We start from the raw sequence: 20,462 nt of genomic DNA, 5'->3' as shown, positions 1-20,462 counted from the left end.
ATATCTTTTTCCAACCTCTCCAGGTAACAAGTATCATTAATACACGACGTGCCCCAGGCACAACATTTAGCTCCAAATCCACAAAACCAGCCTGAAAGTGAAGGAAATCTGAAACCATTGCATTTGAGTCAATGGAGCACAGCTGTGTTGTTGTCAGATCCTGGTCTGAGCCGGCCCGATGCTACGTTATGATTGGCCAGTCTGCCTCCGGGGGTGGGACTTAGCGAAGGGTCAATTGAAACTTGAATCGATTTTTTTTATGGATGTATGTGTACAAAGTCTGACAGACAGTCAAACAGGAAAGGGATGCACATGCACAGGTGAGATTCTCCTACTGTAAATACCCAAGTATGATAACCGTCAATTTGCATAGCTCGGTATACATCTCACAGTATATTGCTGCAACCCTACTTTACACGCACCACCCACCCAAACACCATTGCACCCACCCTGGAGGAAGCTATGTCACACTGCAGAAACTGCTCAAGGAATGTTACAAAGAGCTCAAAGCGTTGACTTGACCTCACAACCCATAGGACTCAAAGGATCCGCCACCTTTGTCCCAGTTGCAGACAATGGAGACACCCCTAGAGGTCCTGTGTCTATGCCTTCACAGGTCAGAGCCAAGTCTGATGCAAGTCCAAGTCTGCGGAGGCCCCACCTTGGACTTGCCTCTGGGGTACCTGCTGCACGTCCCATGGATGCTTGATCAGATTGGGATCTGGGGAATTTGGAGGCCAGGTTGATGCCTTGAGCTCTTTGACACGTGCTTTGTTACATTCCTGAGTAGTATTTGCCGTGTGGCACGGTGCATTGTTCTGCTGGGGGGTGGGTAATTTGTCTGTTATGGTGTCTGGGTAGGTGGTGTGTGTCAGGTGGCATCCACATGAATGCCAGGACCCAAGGTTTCCCAACAGAACATTGCACTGTAATGAGATAATCAATGTTATTCACTTCATCTGTTTAATATGTCAAATTTTCCCTGTTTTTATATCTACCTTCCTCCTCGCCTCATCTTCATCATCGTTGCGGACACATCCGGCGTCAGTGAGCAGCGGGCTGGTGAGAGGCGATAGCTGCCGTCCCTCAGGACTTTGACCCAAGACACCGATACCGCCCATCCCCTGTCCATTTACAGAGCCGTTGCCGTTAACGACCACATGGGGACTTCCCATCGGGGAGTCCTCTGAACCGGGACTGTCTGGAGGAGGAGAGTAAAAATAGAAAAATGGAAAGAGGAGGGAGACGAGACGAGGGGGGAGAGGAACAGAACAGAGAGTGAGATAAAGGAGAAAATGGTAATCCTGTACTCTCATGAAATTCACTGCCATCCTCCTTATCATTTAATTCTCATGGTGACGGTTTCATTCTTTCCTCAGACACTTCTCAGTGGAGGAAAAGGCTTCTACATCCCTGCATTCAGAAGCTCAAAATCCCCAAATGATTCCTCTAAATGTAACCAGCGTGCATGGCGATGAATTTCGAGGTTTGCTACACAATCAATCTGAATCTACGGGTCAGCTGTCATGTTCAGGCATGACAGAAATGCTACAATCACTCAGCTCTGAGGGAGGCTACAGCTACTGTAGTTCTCTATTTGGATTCTCAGCTAAAACATGATTAAAAAACAGGAAAAAAAAAGGAAAAATAACGGTAAATGTTAAGCAGATGTTAGTAAGGAGCTATGGATTATACAAGTCAGTGTGCATTATAAGGGCCAAAAGAAACAATGCAGTCATGCATATAAAAATGTCAAGTAGAAAATGTAATATATCTGCATCTATGAGGACTATATTAGCTTTTTTTTTTTTTAAAAATTCCCTTACAATGCACAACAGACATGATGCCTAAAATCATTTGTCTTCTGAAAGGAGTCTGATCTGATTGTAGTTGAAATCTACTTTCACTACAGCTACTTACTACATGGTACTAAGTTGTGACTGTATACTTGCCCAGGTTCAAAGTTTCCAAAGAGTCCACTCTTACACACCAAACTGGATCATGGGTAAAACCATGGCAACCACTGAGTGCAGATCTGTGACGGCGTGTGCTATAAAAGAACTTGACTACTACGACAAAACACACACCACGAGCTGGAGAACATGACAGACACGTGTGCACATGCACAACAAGCGAACAAAAAACGGACAACCTCTACTCTACAGGCTAGCTACCACGACACAAGACAGGGGTGGGTGGGGTCAGGATTCAGGCAGGTTGATGGGTGGGATGTGGGTGTGTTTGAGGGAGGGGGGTAGACATTGGATCTTGCTACAGAAAATTCTGGAGTCCCTTTTCTTCGGACATACAAAGTCATTTTTTTATTGACACTAGTGCACAGAGTTACAGTGTTAAAAAGAGAGATGAAGGGTAAAGAAATAAAACCTCAAAGAAGTCACAAGAAAATAAAATCCAGCGGGTGTTTTGCAATGAAAATAAAAAGGACAGGTGTGCATACAAAGTGTTACAAAGAAAACCAGTGAGTCAGTGCGACTGTAGGCCATACAGAGAGTGTGCGTTAAGGGAAAGATGGTCATTTTAATGCCTTTCTTTTGTAAAGAATATAAAGCCGTCTTGGCGGTTCTTCAGCTACATTTGCAGCAGTTTTTAAAGTATTTGTCGTGATTTTATGCTTTAGAGATGCTTCAAAACTGCTGCAAATCTGAAAATCAGAAACAGCCAGAAAAAGTTTGTATTCTTTCAAAAGAAGTCAGTCAGTAAAAGTGAGTTATGTAAACAGAAAGAGAAGCACAGATGAGATGCTAAAGCGCCACCTTATACCTTTTAAATAATCGAAATTAAAGAAAATAGTTTGACACCTTGGGAAATATGCTTATTGGGTCTCTTGGCATTAAATCCAAAAAGTATATTTTACCAAAATGTCAAGCTATTTGCTTTAAGCAGCCCGATATCAGTCAAACATGATCACAGTGTGCATACCGCAGAAGAAACTACAATCATTTTACCTTTTAAACCTAAAAGATTTGGCTCTGATTAACTTCATTAACATACAAATTACAATATGAGTACAAAATCACAATCTAGCAGTCTGTTACTGTATGTACACTTCATTACAATTACAAAAAGCATCAATGGAATGCTGCAAGTGCTATTTGGTGAAAGTGAAAAAGAAGACGACTCAGCTCCAGTGTTAATGTGTATATGTGCGTCCATCTTCTGACAATACTCAGACTTTCACACCTTACAGAATGCCTCTCAAAGAAATCTGTTTCCACACTTACGTTTGCATTGAGCTTAACTTTACTTGTGTCTGTCTCCCTCCGCCCTCTCGCTCTCCGTTATCAAAAAACACTGGAGTTGAGTCTGTTTTTGTGCACAGCGAAGAAACTTGGGGCAAAAACACAAATGGTTGCTCAATATTTGAGAAAGACAAGGTGCAGTGAATTAATCATGACGGTGGCATGAAAGCATCCCACGAGAGGTGAAGAAGGAAAACAGGAAACCTGCACACTTGTAGAGTTGTTACGTTTGTGTTACACTGCACCGAATGCTTCTCAGACATCTGAAACCATTTCTGAGCCCCGCGACAGAAACACCAACGTGAGCAAAAACAGAGCAGAATGACAGAAAAGCAGCGACATCGCTCGCCTGGTTAACATGCACTCAAGAGTAAAGAAAAAGAAACTTTTCACCACTGACATGCTTAAAAACAGTGCATTTACAAAGCATGAACATTTGTTCCAGGAAGAAGCAGAAGCTCTGAGGAAAGAAAAGGTTGTTTGGCTTTAGAAGGTGACTACACATGATGAGATGCTGATGGCATTTAATCCAAATTAAGTACATTAAACCCCTTAAATCACTGTTTAAGGGAGCACTATGGCCCCCTCATTTATAGTATACTCATGGAAAAGTGGTTAACAAGGTCAATTAAAAATCCACCTCAGATTTCATATAGTTTCCTAATTCATTCTAAATATGTACAATTTCATTTTATATTTTTATGCACTGTGAGTCAATCATTCATAAGTGTCTTTAGTTCCAAATTCAGAAATGTATGCAGGCTAATTAACAATAACATTTGTACTGCTAGCTATGGAGGTCGAAAAATAAATACAGGAATAAATAAATCTGTAAAAATCCGGAAATACAGAAACAGATAGAAAATGCTGAAATAATATGCATATATGGGGAAATAAATGCAGAGGTTAGGGCCTTTTTAATTATTAAATTTAATTATTTATGTGTTTATAATTATTTATTTCCATATCTATTTCAACTGTTGTTTTTTAAAATGTACTTATTTCTGTATTTTAATTCCTTTTTTATGTATACATTTATTTATTTTGATATTAATTTTCTTTAATTATGTCTGTATTTATTTATTTATATATTTACTTATTTTGTTGTTGTTTTTTATTTCTGTATTCACTCCATATTCCTGTCTTTGTTTATATATTTGTTTATATATGTGGGGTTTTTTTTATTCCTGCCTTTTTTACTCATGTATTTATTTCCCAATTTATTTATTCCTGTATTTATTAATACATTTATTTATTTGTTGATACTACTACGTCATATTTTCCATCCTCCATACTAGTCGGCATTTACAGAAAACAAGAAAGCATGTGTTGCAGTGAGCAGACAGCCAGCAAATGACAGTGATTGGGGGATGAAGTGCCAGCACACCTTCAATAAACGTCACTGTAACAGAAGAGAGAACAGCATCCAAAGCAAGTGAAAGATAACAACAGTGAGCTACCTGATTCTGTTTTGTGTGTGGTTGTGGTGCATGCCAGGGGCTGAGCCAAGCAAAGCAGACAGCTGTGGATGGTCACAGGTTTAAGGACGATGGTTGGCGTGTTTGATTATTGCTTATTGTGTGTGTGTGTGTGTGTGTGTGTGTAAGAAAGAAAAAACAAAGATAGAAAGAAATGAAAAATAACCAGCCAGCAGGATGCATCTCCATTAGATATGTAGAAACACACGGAGCTTCAGTTATTATCAAAAATACACATATAAAAAGTTAGGGTCTTCATACTCTCCCTAACATTTTAATTGATGCAAATCTATTCAAATACCTACACTAACTGTAAATACAAAAGAGAATTACTATAAAAAGTCTCTACAACAAACATCCAAATTACAGTGCAAGTTGCTCACGACAGACGGACAGAAGTGGAAGCATGAAGAAAGTGCTCCGAAGAAAATTAGCTCGGCCCAAAAGGAGAAAGGCAGATCGGCCGCTAGCTACAGCGTTCCTCCTCCGGCAGACAGCGTCACACATTTAACTACCAAGTTAAGTGAACTACTCTACAATCCATCGTCTACCAAGAACATTCTGTACAATCAAAGGGGAATATCTCTCAGCTCAACAATCCATCTTATCCTTAACACAACCACAAACTCTATATAACATCTGACGGAAGATAGTTTCCCCCTTTAAACCTCCATTTAAATCCCTTAATGAACACCAGCTATTATCTTAAAGCCCTCCTATTGCACAAGACAAGAGTGAAATAATTATAATGAGAGTCAAAGTTACATTAGGACACTAAATATTCTTACAAACAAGAGCTCGATTAAGGGATAATGACCAAGAAAGTCAACAGCTTTCAGAACAAGCTATCAACGCCACCTTAAAACCTGTTTAACTCGTGCTACAACACGTTAATATCTCAACAATAAGCATTTACAAAAAGTGAGCTACAATCAGCAGAATCCTACTTTGTCCTTAACAGATTACAGACATGAATGCTATCAAATGATTCTTGAATATAATGAGGAAGAATTGCAGAAATAATCTTCCCCACAAAACCTACGATTCTACACATGAATGTCTTCCTTTAGATTTCCTAACATCCCTACATAGCATCTTTCATCTGCACATATATCTACACTGAATATACAGTTATGGCACATTGTAAGGAAGGTGACCTACAGTGGATTGATTCTTTAGCTGTACAGAAAAATGGCTGAGGTGCCTCCAGGCTTCTAGGACTGATTCTCCCTCTGACAAACAGCCAGCCAAAGTGTTTACTATGTGTAAGGCTAGATTAAAGTCAGCAGTTTGCATACAAAATTCAATAATAAGGTTACCGACTCATCTAAAAGTAGGTATTCACAGTTAACAAACCCACAACACATGTGAGAAATGTCAATTTTCAGACTCCAAAAACGTGTTAGAACCTTTGTACAAAATGAGAGTTCGTTGTGTATCATAGCCAACCTAGGGTAAACAGGTGGACTAACTCTATAGCATCGCAATTCACAGTTGTGTACTTCCTCTATGTCAATAACTACCAGTAACTAGGTGGCTACACACCTGTAGCTTTACAAAGTAGATTATCTGTAGGTTATTAGGGCTGGGCAGTATATCAATATCAATTAGATTTTGTCTTTTCCTGGTTTTAAGGTGCTTTCACACCTAACCTGTTTGGTTCTGTTAAATCAAACTCAGGTCTGTTTGCCTGGTTAGTACAGTTCTTTTAGCCTGGTGTGAAAGCTGTCAATCGAACCCAGGTGTGGATCGAACAACCGCTTGAAAAAGTGGGTCTCAGTCGGTTTCCAAACAGACTCCAGTGTGGTTTGTTTATCCTGTGAAAGCAAACCAACCATCCACAGGATTTTACGAGAGCAGATATGTGATTTTAGCGTGACTTCAAAAGATGAAGTACAAGCAAATCATCTGCTGATTGTGAAATTTGTCCGCTATCTGATAACTGACTCTAAAGGCCATGTAAAGCTGTATAAAATACCTCCTTTACATCCTGTTTCTATGTCATTACTCAAAATGTGCCGTTGATTTGCAGTCTATTAATAGCCCACTGGTAACTATAATCAACGATGCTATGCTTGACTATAATAAATATTTTCTGTGTGAGCTCTTTGTGACTCCAAAGAACCCAAACATCAGAAGCGTTAAAGTGCTGCATGAACTTATGGTCGTCACCAGAACTTGATTTCCCCAGATGGGTCTGAGGATGCAGTGACCAAATGAACCGCACTACAGGTGTGAAAGCACCCTGAAAGACTGCACTACAGTAAAGTAATGTAATTTTCCGAACTTATTGGACTTTTCTACTTTTGCCTTCACCCACTTAGTTAATGTATCAGCATTACTGATCGTGATATATCAACAGCCTCATTGTGCAAATATTTTGTAAAAACCCAACAATATTGTCGCAATATCGATATCGAGGTATCTGGTCAAAAATATTGTGATATTTGATTTACATCGCCAAGCCCTGCTCTACACTAAACTGAGATGTTACCGTTGTGACATAACAGGATTATATTTGTTGGGAATGACAATGTTTAAAAATGAGCCCGAACTACCCTTCAACAGCTGAAAACTCGCCCTCCTATATCTTCCTCATTAAAGCGGTAGCACCCTTCCTCCTCCTCTCCCTCACCATCCTCACCCTCCCCCAGCTGGAGACTCCCAAAGGAGAACTTGCTCCGAGGCAGCGGGGACGAGTTCACGCCGTTCGAGTTCACCGAATTCATCGAGCTAACAGCAACAGGGTTGCCGTACATCAATGGCTGGCTGTACGCGCTGCTACCAGTGTCTGACTCTGTGTCGCTGGTGTCGGTGCCGCTGCTGGTCGATCCGTCGATCATCTGGACCGGCTGGTTTAGATTGTTGTTACGAGTGGGGTTGTTATTGGGCTTTCCCTGACGGCCGAACAACCGCTGCACTGTGTTGGAGCGCACCTGACCTGGAACCATGAGGTTCCCTGCATGATTGCCATTAGTTATAATCATTCTCCGCTCCATTGGGGCAGAACACGGCGCTTGGGCGTGCAGCCCGGAGCGGTGAGGGTCATGCTGGTGGATGGGGGTGGATGTCAGCTGGCTGAGAATGAACGGATCAGTATCAGAGCGGTTTCGCATGTTGTTGTTGTGATATGGTTTGGCGAAATGTGGCGGTGTGCGGTTTGGGGTGATCGGGGAGTAGCTACCGTAGTGGTTTGGTGGCTGGGATGGCGGCAGGGGAGCGGGAGTCTCCACTGGGATGACTCCTGGACGTTTACTGAAATAATGGCCGCCATCATCCCAACGTGGGGCTGAGCGCTGCTGGCTGTGACCATTAGTCATCTCAGAGTGACTGAGAGAGCTAGTGCGGTGGTGGAAGCTGCTGACCACCGGGCTGGAGCACTGACTACGAGTCCCAGTGCCTAACGGTCGCCCTACCGCTGCGCCTCGCTTGTCTCGACCCTGAAAGATTTCGTCCAGCAGCGTGCTGTGGAGTGGCAGGCGGCCATGAAATGAGCCCCCGTTGGTCAGAATTTCCTCATCTGTAAGCTCATGACTCCCGTTAAACTTGTTAGACACTGGAGACTGATCTACAGCACTTCTGTTACCCAGCATACCTTGCTGCTGCTGTTGATGCTGTTGCATCAGCCCCTGGTGATTGGTGTGGTAGAACCCATTTACAGCCCCAAACAGACTTCCAGTTTGCCCCCCATTGCTACTGCTACCTCCTTGCTTAATACCATACACACGAGGCTCATCCGCATTGCTGTTGTTTGTGCTGCTGTGGCCCCTGGGAGCCCTGTTGTTCTTTGTCACATCACATTCACTGTCTATGTCGCTGCAGTCTATGTAAGGAATAGAAGAGTTGCTGCCTTTGTTTGCCCTGCAGGATGGACCTGGTTGGAGGAACTGTGAGTCCGGTGCTGATCCAGTGCCATGGTGGTTCTGTCGGGGCTGAACCGGGTCTGAGCCGGGCGCTGCCAGGATATCGTGGAAGCCATTGGTGGTTGATGTGGCCGCTGGAGGCTCCTCCGCGCCGTTGCATTCAGCTCGATGGCTCAGTCTGGTTGAGTCAGGCTGGTCTGCCAACTGGACAGACATGGCACTCTGTGAATGAGGGAAGGGAAGAAGAGCAACGGGTTGAGGAAGACAAAAGGAGACAGTTGAGAAGAAGCCTTTTAAACTCCAATTTAACTGGGCTCATTAAAGTGAATTCCTCACTCTGAATAAAGAGGGCAAAGAGAAAGCACACACTGAAACACACTCACTGCCCAGAGCTGCTTGGGACAAAAACAGCTTTGTACTTTTGGCCACAGAGCAGCTCCAGATTTAAGAGATAGAAAGAAGAAATAAAAACAGACACAAAACATCTGCAGATGTGTACCACCAGTTAGACGGAAAATTAAAACTAATGCAAGCAAAGAAACAAGACTATGGGGGAATAAAGGTCAGTGTCATAAAGACTTTTCTCAGTGTTTGGATTTTCCATTCACCATGGAGGCATGCCAGAAAACAAAGTTTGGTGGGCTAAAGTATTCCCTAAAGTATTCCTTTAAAGTGTGCATCACCTCTTTTGGCACTTGCGATCTGAAGGATGATGACTGAGGGGACATGCTGCTGTTGGACAGAACCTTACTGTGCTTCCTGAAAAGAGAGAAGGGGACAGATGAGGTCTCACACAATAATTGCAGTTTCTGTTGTTGGAGTAATCTAATCAAAGGAGGGAGCTTCACCTTTCAAATGGGAGTTTCTTGAGCTCTGAGTCTTTCACATAATCGATGATCTGCTTCTGGGTTCGACCGCTGCAGATACAAAGAGAGAAAAGCAACTGATGAAGAAGCAATTTAAGACAAGTAGTTGTTTCCTATCCTTCCCTTTCTGTCCTTTCCTAACCTGAACCGGAACGAGGATCCTCTGGTGAAGAGGATGGGTTTGGGTTTGGGCTTGGGCTCCTCGAAGAGCCTGAAGAAGGCGTGATACTCTACACAGATCTTCCAGAAGACCTTACAGCAATCCCTGCTGGCCATGGCAAACTCCAGCGTGTCGTGGTGGGCGTTCTGCTGGAAGACGCAGAGGCAGATGTAAGTACAGACAGAGTAAAGGAAAAGACTGAGAACAAGGAAAATAGAAAAGGATAAATGCTTTATGCACTTACAGCGGGGTCTGCTCTCAGCTTGATTAGGAACCTTTTCCGTTTGAAGCTGAGCTTGCGAACCTTGGACCAGTTGAAGGAGTTAATTTTCGTGTAGCCCTGAATAAAGGAGAAGACAATATGAGGAGCTGATTAATATTCATTAAAAAGTCATTATCTTACAAGAGAAAAGATAAATTGGATGAATTCTCAACGGAGAGTTCAAAAGTAATTCTATCAGCTTGACTCCTGCTGGCAGTTTCTAAGCATACAATAATATACTTTCCATATCCCAAAATCTATATTCCTATAAATCAAAGGCACACTTAATTGGCCGTAGGTGTGAATGTGAGTGTGAGTGGTTGTCTGTCTTTATGTGTCAGCCCTGTGATAGTCTGGCAACCTGTCCAGGGTGTACCCCGCAACGAATGAATGAATTTATGGATTTACCTGGAAAACCAGCACCCCAACGTGCGCCACAGCCAGACTGAGCTTAGTCCCCTCTCGGTCCTTGGCTGGGTGCAGACGAACGCCATACATCTCCAACCGCCGGGCAATTTCCAGCAGCTGGTAGTCTGACTCTGCAGGAGTCTGTCCGCTGTGGAGGAGAGTGATCAATCAGTCCATTAATGATCCATTAATCAATGTACCAATCAATCAGCAGCTCATGAAAATAAGCTTAAATAAGAAAAAAAATCATAATTAGTTTCTTATTTTTCTGTTTTGTTTGCTTGTCGATAAAATGTCTCCACAGATGTAGGTGGGCACTTGGGGCTGTTACTATGGCAACAATTATAAGAATGATTTGTCATCATTTACCCCTCACCAAGTGGTCATGTGTTATTATTTGTACTGTATATATAAGCTGTTAGACGCGACCCGTCCCAGGTTTCTCCTCCAGATTTATTGTGAGTGCAGAAACAACAAACAGTCTTAAAATACACCACGGGATCAGATGGCAGCACCCACTGCGGGGCGGAAAGAAATCTGCCACAAAAGAAGTTTGTTTCCTCACAAATCTGAAAATAGCTTCCTGTTTCCTGTATGAGCTGCTGAATTAGCCACTTCCTTCCTGCGTCGGCTCGAGGAGGCTGAGGGATTGGAGAGGAGGAGGGGAGTGTGTGGTGCAGAGTGTGACCATGACAAATAATCAACAAGTCTGTGGTTGGTTTCCAGCTGCCATCTGTGGTTAAGTTCGAGGTTTTCGGGGGATTTGCATCGGCAGGAAACAAGATAATGCATTTGTCATGTGTTTGCAAACAGCGGCGGGGAAAGCACAGCTATAACGTAAATGAGAGGTGTGTTGTGTGAGTGTGTGGTCCCTGGGGCACGGAGGGAGCGAAATGTGGCGTGTTTGCAGATAGCCACCTCTGCGGGGAAGAGATTAAAAGTGTGTGTTTGTGCGTGTGTGTGTGAGCAGTTGCGGTTAAAGAGATAAACATCACTGCAGGAGAGAGACTTAATATTATGGGCTGGGTGTAATTGTGTAATGGGCGTGTTTGTGAGCTCACGTTTGAATAAACAGATACACATCTATGTGTGTGCGACACGCTGTGGAAGCATGTGACTGTGTGTTTATGTGGAAAACAATTTCTCCTGACACCTTCAAGCTTAACGCCACGCAGAAACTGATCCCCAGTCAGACTAACGCTCGGCTCAGTATTGTTTTGCGAGCGAGGATAATCTCGGGCAGCTGTTTACAGATAAACACTGCTGCTAATGTAACTTTGGGTGGTTCAGTATGCAACTTACACAAGAGCCATGTGGAAACCTAAAGCCTGCAGCACACTGAGAATAAAAGCATGAGACGTCTTGTGTCCACTTTCTAAAATTAAACACATTTGCATATTTATAGATTTTGGATATTTAATTGACAGAAAAAAAGGAGTAGTTGTGCTTTTAATGAATTTATAATTACTTAATTTTACTTTTTTGTGTAACACTAAATCAGATACAAATTATTAAGGAAAGCAGTTTATTTTAATATGCCTTAAATCATCTCTTGAGGTGATCTTTAATTTAAAAGTACACCTAAATCTCACAGTGGAGGTAAAACACTGTACTGAGCAATTCTATAAAAAGCATACTGCTATATTTCTGTTAGAGACAAGTCAAATTATTGATTAGGATTGACAACAGATTATATTTAAAAAAAATGGACATAGCCACCGTGACGTCCCCCATTGGTTTGTGGACTGTTTTGAAGCCAAGATTTTGGCTTTTTAGCCGTCTCCATCTTGGATTTTTGAAGCCAGAAGTGGCCATATTTGGACAGGAGGTTTGCTTGGTAATCACGGTGCATTTCTAGTCATAGTTAGGAGGCAAGGCAAGGGGGAAAGTGGCCTGTAATTGCTGGGAAAGGTCAGTTTTTAGATAGCAGACACTATTCCATTTACTCAAGATATTATTACCCCTTTAAAAGCTGAGCAAATTGGCTTGGGTTCTTTCAAAAACACAAAACAAAACATTTTGTTCTCCGACATAAAATATGTCAGTGCATATCCCATTTATAAACTCTGCAGCTTCTATGTGTCTCAAAAAAGGCGGTTGCTGACAGGTGGCTGAATGAGACAACAGAACATCATCACGCCACGCCACGCTAAACACAGCTTTACAGTCTTGTTATGGTGGTGACGTGAAGTCATGCAACGGTAGTGTAAGTTAGTTTGTAGCCTCACCTTAGCATTTTACTTCTTGCGATTGGATTTAGGCTTCAGTCATCATGAAAGTGGTGTTTATTTGTGAAGACTGAACAAAACGTTTGTTTGCTACAGAGCTAACTTTCAGCAATAATCCAAAATGGAAAAATCCCATAGGCTTTTTGACGAGGGAACTAGTGTGGTGCTAACTTCTGCATCAGCTTACAGAAAAACATCCTCCCTTCTATACAGCAGTGATACTCAACTTGTGGTCCCAGATATTGTGTCACGTGGCCCCCCAACCATTTTCTAATTCACAGTGAAAATGTTCATTGATTCACATTTGAGTTTTTTTACCTTTTAATTTACATCAGGTGCATAAAAAACATAAAAATACAGCTACTTTATCAAAAAACGTGCCAGAGGAGGATCTCCCAGACTCCCCAATGTATGTCCACACTAAGCCCAGAGTGTCCTCAATTCACAGAAACGCCCATACACTGGTGTGGGGCTGCTGCGGTGGCCCCTGGCCTCCTGTTACTTTGCAAAAGAGGCCCCCAGGCAAAGCAAGTTGAGTTTCCCTGCTATACAGAATGTACTTATATTTCTTTATATGAAAAGAAAGGGAAAAAACAGGAGCCGTTGTTATTTATATGTTACTAAGCAATGGTTTTATTGGTCTAGCCCACTTGAGATCACACTGGGCTGTATGTGTCCATGCGTGCCTGTGCTTTACACTCACTGAATGCATGTGTGGACATGTATGTGATAACTTACACATGCTTGCGGTGGCATTCAGTGATCTTGTCTCTGATGGCATCCTGGTCGGGCAGGTACTTATTGTGGAGGAGATGCTGCCAGCTCTGGGTCTCATCGAAATCTCCTATCTCGGCTGGAGGAGTAGGGAGAAGAGGACAGAGAAGGAGACAAAGAGAGGTGGAAGAGAGGTGAGATTCATTATTTATTTGGAGTGACAAAGAAGAGGGGAAAAAAAGGTGAGAAAACAGAATAAGGATGAAGCGTTAAAAGACAGATAAAGACAGGTGTGCAAGCGAATGCAGTAAAAAAGTAAATATGCATTGATTTATTTTCCTTGTCTCTATTCTACTTAATTTTTTTATTCATACCCCATCCTAATCTATCCTACTGTAGATCAGATGAAGTGTGCTGATGCGTGCGTCTCCCATCTGTCCAATACCAGTGATAATAAACCCTCATCCTGTACTGTACCACCCCGCAGGTGCACATACAGGCTTCAGCACTGACGGTTACCACGGTAACCAAGTGATATTCTTTAGCATGCTGTGCGGTGGGCCCCGCCACTGTCTGCAAGACTGAATTGAATCCATATATTCTACATCCTTCACGTATGGTGCTGAATAACAAGGGCTGCTGCGGTGGAGACAGATGGTTTGACAAGCAGGTGCCCGGAGGCAAAAAATAAAGTGTTCATTTAATTCAAATATCTAAATATAAAGGGGGTACTGATGCTTTATGTAACGGAGAAGACAATGGAATAAAGAAAGAGGGGCAGGAGGGTAACATGAGATGGAATCATGATCTCATACTGGTAAAAATCTGCCCTGCTGGAGTGAGATGAATCCCAACAAAGGATGAGATCCTTTTCCTATTAATGTTATTATAAGTGCTATTATGCTTTAACTTATTTCTGTCATATATATAATGGTAAGATGTCAAAATGTTCACATTAAATGTGGCCAAAAAAATCAAATAATGAGGTAAATGTGTGTTAAAATAGTTCCTGTGAGCAACACTTCAAGCTTTCAAGCTCAGCGTTCTGAGTACCTGAGCGTTTTTTATACATGCGAGACAAGCTGACGTTAGGAGTGACTTACATAGCCCACACTACATTTAGCTACATGCTAACGTCATCATTTCTCTCTGATTCAGATCATGCTGTTAAATGTCAGAATGTGTAAAGAAGCTTTTATTGTTGATATTTAACAGGAGACAGTGCCGCTATACATAGTCAAAGTAAACTGCTACATGTAGCATCATGCTATCATAAGGAAAATGTAATCTTGGTTGCTGGTGTTGTTAATTTCTTCCTGATTTTGGCTAATATTCCTGTTGGAACTTGTCTGGTTGTGTTCAGCAGCTTTTATTGTTGATTTTTCAAAGTAGAAAGCGCCAATATTCTCCGTTACAGTCCCTCCCTTGGCTGCAAGTACGCTGCTAATTGTAGCTACATGCTAACATCAGGGGAATAGTCATCCTGGTTGTCAATGTTGTTAATATCTCTCCAATGTCAGACCTTATTCCTGCTGGAAAATGTCCAGTTGTGCTGAGAAGCTTTTATTGGTGATTTTTAACGAGAGAAAGTGCTGTTATTGTTGCAAGTACACTGCTACTTGTAGCTATGTGCTAACGTCAAGGGAACCTTTAACATATACCCATTGTGTTTAGAAGCTTTCAGTGGCAATTTTTATGGTAGAAAGTACTGCCATTCTCTATTACTGTCATTTCCCAGCTGCAATGATGGTGCAGAGATGCCAAAATGTGGACGACCCAGAAATGCTAACCAATGAGAGCAGAGGGAGGGTAGCTAAAAGAGACAGGAGCTAAAACGGAGAATCTGAGACAGAGGGCGACAACAGGCATTCCTGCACAGTATGAACAAAATAGTGGGGTTTTTTACTATTAAAGCATGTAAACATACTCTCATAGAAACCCAAAATATCAGTGTGCCTGAGAAAGAGTTTAATAGGCCCTCTTTAAGTGTTCAACTAAACTAGCCATGGTAAGTGCTGCTGAAATAGCCCCCAAAGGAAAATCTGTCATGTGTTTGTGTATATTTCCACATGCTTTTCCTTTAAATTGGGTCCCACGGTGAGACTATAGTCCCGTCAGACATGGACTATGTAAAACAGCAGGCTTCATCAAGCTGTTAAAGTGATGTGTTTTTGTTATTCAGACATTAATTGCATGTTGCGGCTTTATTGAACCCTAACTCGAGCACTTACAACGTGATATTTGTCACCTGGTGTGTGAGAGGAATTGGTGAGAACAGCGAAGCGCTATACAAATTTATATTATCAAAGCGGTGTTTTATTCTTCTTTCACATGCAGCATCTGTGATGGATTTTAAACAAACTACAGTGTGTGTTGCACTTACACTGGATGATGTGGGAGACCATGAGAGCAGCGCTGGTGTCGTTACAGATGAGACGACCGCAGGCCAGATCGCGTTTTATCTGCAGGGCAAACAGATACCTAAAGACAGCGAGAGAATAAAAGATGCAGCAGACAGAAATAGAAAGGAGTGTGGGAGGGAAAAGAGTTGGAAAGCAAGGAGGTAAAAAAAGGTTATTAGGTTAATGCAAGCTTTATACACTCGGCTGTCAAAAGCACCGTCAGACTGCTGGCATTTACACTGCTGTTGATTTACATCTACTGACTTCAGACCAATCCCTAATTGAGTTTATGCCCTTTTCTGTTAATCATTATACAGTCAGCTACTATAATATGACCTGGATCTCATAAGTATGCACATGTCGCCAGGTCATGATGCAGCATTTTAGTCAAGAAACAGCAGAGACGGCACTATAAAGAAGACTTTAGTGCAGCGAGACAGCTGACCTCAAAACCTACAATCAGCTCAAAGACAAAACACAATCATAAATTCAGTCTGCTGTTATTTTCTAATGTATTTTCTTAAGGATTTGTTACATATTTTAGGATAAAGCCCTAAATTGGCTGATTCACCAGCTCTCTACTTACTGCATTAAGAGTAATAGCAGACTGTATCTGTGAGTGTATGAGCGTGTGATTAATGGTGCACGGCAGCTTTTTATGTGACATCCAATTCAACCTTTTTATAAGTGCGTGATTATCTCTCTTATAAAGTTAATGAGGCTTTGGTGAGTTTTGATATCTTTTTATTTTAGCCTGGAGTAATATTGTTATATAGGAACGCTGCACCAATTTGGAGCAAAATACATCATGCCAGTTCAAACTCAAGTGCTGTTTTATGTAATGTATCAGCAACATGAGAGAGAAAGATAAAAAAGCTGCAAAATACAGTGATTACATCTAATTTGTAGACCTCACCCTCCATCACATTGGAGCAGCACTGACTGGCCTGAGTCCCATTTTTAATAAAAGGCTAATATCAGCCTGATATATCTTCAAAGAGATCTTCCTTCCATCTGTCCGTCTTCATATTTGGTCTGCTGTGCCCACATTAACCATCAAAGGAAACAATGACAACAGTGAAATGCTGTGCGAGCCAAACAAAAGGAGAAGAAAAGGCTGTGTGCCCACTTCCTGTTTAACGCTGGAGTCAGCTGGCTCACTCCGAGACAATATGACATCAGTGGAATAAACTGGCCAGCTGAGGGGCCGAACAGCATCAGTGGAAAATATGTAAGGCGTTCTGCGCTGGTGATGATATTCTCTTGTGGAGTTGTAGTTTTGATCCTTACGATTTCAGTCCCGGGTGATTGATAACTGTTGTCTTGTTTTGTAGCTGCATTTTTGGTGGTCAACAAATACATTGGGTCTTCTTCTTAAGGACGCAAAAATAACTTGAGTTTCAACAAATAAACAAATAAATGTATCAATAAATACATTAAAATAAACAATTAATAAATACAGAAATAAAATATACATAAATGTATGAATAAATACATGAAAAAAAAGTTGATTATTCAACAGGACTCAAAAATAAATGTGTTTATGAGGTAAGAGGTCGTAACCTCTACGTTTTTTTATTTATTTGGGCATTTATTTATATATTTATTTATCATTTCCACATTTATTTGTGCATTTATATTTTTAAACCTTTGTATTTATTTATCTATTCATGCAGTTTTATTTATTTCCATATTTATTTGCGCATTTATTCATTGTTTTATTTATTTATATATCTATGTATTTTTTACCCATTTTTTTTAGTCATTCCTCTATTCATTTATTTATGCATGTATATATTTAAACCTCTTCATTTATTTATTTATTTATACATTAAAGCAGTTATTTGTTGATTTCTGAATTTCTCCGTGCATTTATTTAACTTTTTATTTATTCATCTACATTTTTTCACTTTTTTTTTTTTTGTGTATTTTTTGTATGAATCTATTTATTTATGTATTTATGTCACTTTTCGTCCTCCATATTTCCTGTGACATCTTGGCTATAAAATCAGCTTTCAGCAGTAACTTAATACAGCTCTGATTCAGCAGTAGCAGAGTGGACAGTAAACATTGTGGCAGATATCAAATTACAAGACTGGATTACAGGAATCCTTGTGATGATATTATATATGACTAAAAATGTGATATAATGGTAAACAGATGTATGCATTCTATGCGGTATTAAAAAGTCTTGAATTTAATTTGGTGAGACCTGCAGAGACCCCAGCATGTGAGGGCAGTTTAAATCCAGAATGGGACCCTGCCACACTGAGACATAATCACAGTGTGTAACTTCACTGAATGGCTGAAAAAAATGAAGACTGTGAACAGTGTAAAACTGGGGTTTGATTATAACTGCATTCAATCTCAAGAGATCCCCTCACAGACGACAGGCACTACACTTCCTGCTTGGCTCTGGTCTCAAGTGAACCCAGCTGGGCGGTAAGAAAGAGCCACAGCATCACGGGTAAATGAAGCAGGTCAACTGTTTTGCAAAATGGTGCTGCACTGAAACTGAAACTTGAGGTCCTGAATGAGCACAAACTGAGTCGTCTGGCTGTGTCAGACTAAACAAAGCAGAGAGGCAGACAAGATGGTGGCTGATATTTTACACTTTCAGAGCAAGGAGCTGAAAAGGAGGCAAAATATCCAAAACAATCTTTGAATGCTGACAGGGCAAAAAAAAAAGATGTTTCTCCAGATACGGCTGGATGTGAGTTAACTCTTACATCAAAATATGTCAGAGTAGCAAACTTTAGTCTTTCACAGCCCAAAACTCTGGATCAAAAGTGGTCAGAGCATTCATCTCCTTTCAGCTGGCTTGGAGCTACAAATGCTTTCATGAGTCTGGTTCCCAGATGACAAAAAAAAATCCTGTTTGGGTCCAGAAAAGAAGAAAAACATGTTTGATGCTATGGCATGTGGATATAAATGTGTTATAAATGTTAAGGAGCTGACAGGGGACAACGAAACGTACAAAACAAGATGCAAACATATTTAAACAAATCCTGCTTTATGTTGAAACGCAGCTGTGTGAAAATCCTCCTGAAGGACTGAAAAACATTCTGGCCAGACAGCAAACCCAAATCAAAACAACGTGTCTTTTAATCTGAGAAGTTCCTCCTCGGATAGGTGTGGTTTCTGGGTGAAGACTTACCGAGTCAGCTCCTCCAAGAGCTGTGTGTGGTCAGGAGGGAAGAACTTCACCACGAAGCGAAGGATGGTGTTTTTAGGTCCTGAGGGAGGCAGAAGGAGGAAGACATCAGTGTGATTTAGAAGATTTCAGTTCATGCGTGTGTAACGTTCACAAAATGACTGTCATTCAGTGGGCATGACTAGCTGTTCTCGCTCCACAGACACTGACATTTAGGACTTCATGTTCATTTCTAAAATAGAAGTGTCTGTTTTTAAACCAGTAATGTTGAGATAGCCTACTTACGTCTGATCTGTTTCAGTGTCGGCTTCAGCAGGTCGAGCCACACCTGCAGAGGACAGAGCACAACTTTACTTTACTTAACTGAGGATTTTTTTCCTAAAATTCTGCAGTTAAAATGACTGTGGTCCTTCTGTTATAGACAGAATGCTGGCGTATCAGCGGGACGTGACAACAAGACATCATCTAAGAAATAAAATAGCAAAAGACTGTGGGGTGTCATGCTTTGGACTCTAAATGGAAAATCGACTGAAATGAGCTTTCAATTTTGTTTGATGAAATCAAAAACAGGATCAGCGAGCCATGGAAATGACAACTGTCAGGGTATAACTCAAAATGTTAATATTAGTTCAGTCAGGACCACTTTTGTCAAAGAAAACTTCATTTCCATTTGCAGTATTATAAATCATTTATTTTTTGGTGGGGCTCTGTTCTGGGGTCTCTCTGCCTTTCCTAGGCCTACGCATAAAGCCTGAGGCGGAGAGAGCACACCTCTCTGCTCTTCCACGTGCAAACGAGGAAAGCCTAACTGTACGTTTAAACCAGAAGCTTCCAAAGAGGCAAAGTCTCTCGCGGACGCCCAAGAAGCACAACTGACAAAAATATTTGTAGCAGCTTTGGGCGCTCTAGTCACTCATCACTTGAAGCATTGAACGTTCAATCGTGCTTGTCAATTTAAAGGAGCCGCAAAGTGGACTACTGGCTTGAAAGCAGCGTAGTAGCTGCTTGCTGTTGTCCAGTCAAAAAGCTCATAGTTGGCCTACAGAAATCTATGTTTGGTCAATGAAAACAGAAAACGTATGTCATCCCATTCAAACCAATGAAAACAGAAAACGTATGTCATCCCATTCAAACCAAGCAAGGAAGACTTGCATGCTACGTCGCTACATTAGCCTGCAATTCTCTCCTCTATTACGAACATTACACACTTTAAAACTCACCAGACCAACCAACTACCTCCACAACGCAGTCCCAAGCCTCATTCTTTTTATTTTGGTCTCTGTAACCAAACAGCGACACATTATAAAGAACTGAGTGGGCGCGAACGCAAGTAATAAACTTCTCGATATCCAAGTGTGCTGTAGGAACCAAAGTTACATGGCTTGTTCTCTGGGACCCAATTCATTGAAGCATGTCAGCATTCCAATTGGTTGCCGCCGAACCGCATCAGAGCTCATTACCATAAAGGTAAACCAGTTTTAACTCCCCTCCGGACCGCTCCGGTCGCTTTGGTCGCCCAAGACGCGCGGCTGACGACCAGGTCGCCCAAGTGCCCAGGCTCTCATTGAAAATTAATGACTTCCGCCATTTTGGAAGCTCTGGTCACTGTTGGTTTGAACATACGGTAAGGCAGGGAGAGCAGCAGCAAAGCCCCCCCTTGGCAACAG

At 41.6% G+C, this 20,462-nt stretch overlaps 1 protein-coding gene across 4 annotated transcripts in view; it reads right to left on the bottom strand.

Annotated features, from left to right (window-relative positions):
* LOC126401816 (FERM, ARHGEF and pleckstrin domain-containing protein 1-like) overlaps positions 1 to 20,462 on the bottom strand; it is a 77,396-nt gene that overhangs the window by 13,265 nt on the left and 43,669 nt on the right. For 2 of the 4 annotated variants that reach the window (XM_050063325.1, XM_050063327.1), the window contains exons 4-14: positions 19,081 to 19,123; positions 18,799 to 18,877; positions 15,623 to 15,720; positions 13,264 to 13,378; positions 10,298 to 10,445; positions 9,872 to 9,967; positions 9,610 to 9,776; positions 9,450 to 9,518; positions 9,285 to 9,360; positions 8,589 to 8,823; positions 999 to 1,201 (exon numbers count right to left, since the gene is read on the bottom strand). In XM_050063325.1, the coding sequence (XP_049919282.1) occupies positions 999 to 1,201; positions 8,589 to 8,823; positions 9,285 to 9,360; positions 9,450 to 9,518; positions 9,610 to 9,776; positions 9,872 to 9,967; positions 10,298 to 10,445; positions 13,264 to 13,378; positions 15,623 to 15,720; positions 18,799 to 18,877; positions 19,081 to 19,123 (1,329 nt within the window). The remainder of the gene's footprint in view (positions 1 to 998; positions 1,202 to 8,588; positions 8,824 to 9,284; positions 9,361 to 9,449; positions 9,519 to 9,609; positions 9,777 to 9,871; positions 9,968 to 10,297; positions 10,446 to 13,263; positions 13,379 to 15,622; positions 15,721 to 18,798; positions 18,878 to 19,080; positions 19,124 to 20,462) is intronic. The other 2 variants (XM_050063328.1, XM_050063326.1) reach the window with 2 other exon arrangements.

This window comes from Epinephelus moara, chromosome 15 (genome assembly GCF_006386435.1).
Source record: "Epinephelus moara isolate mb chromosome 15, YSFRI_EMoa_1.0, whole genome shotgun sequence".
Classification (NCBI taxonomy): domain Eukaryota; kingdom Metazoa; phylum Chordata; class Actinopteri; order Perciformes; family Serranidae; genus Epinephelus; species Epinephelus moara.
This window is presented reverse-complemented; position numbering and strand designations above follow the sequence as displayed.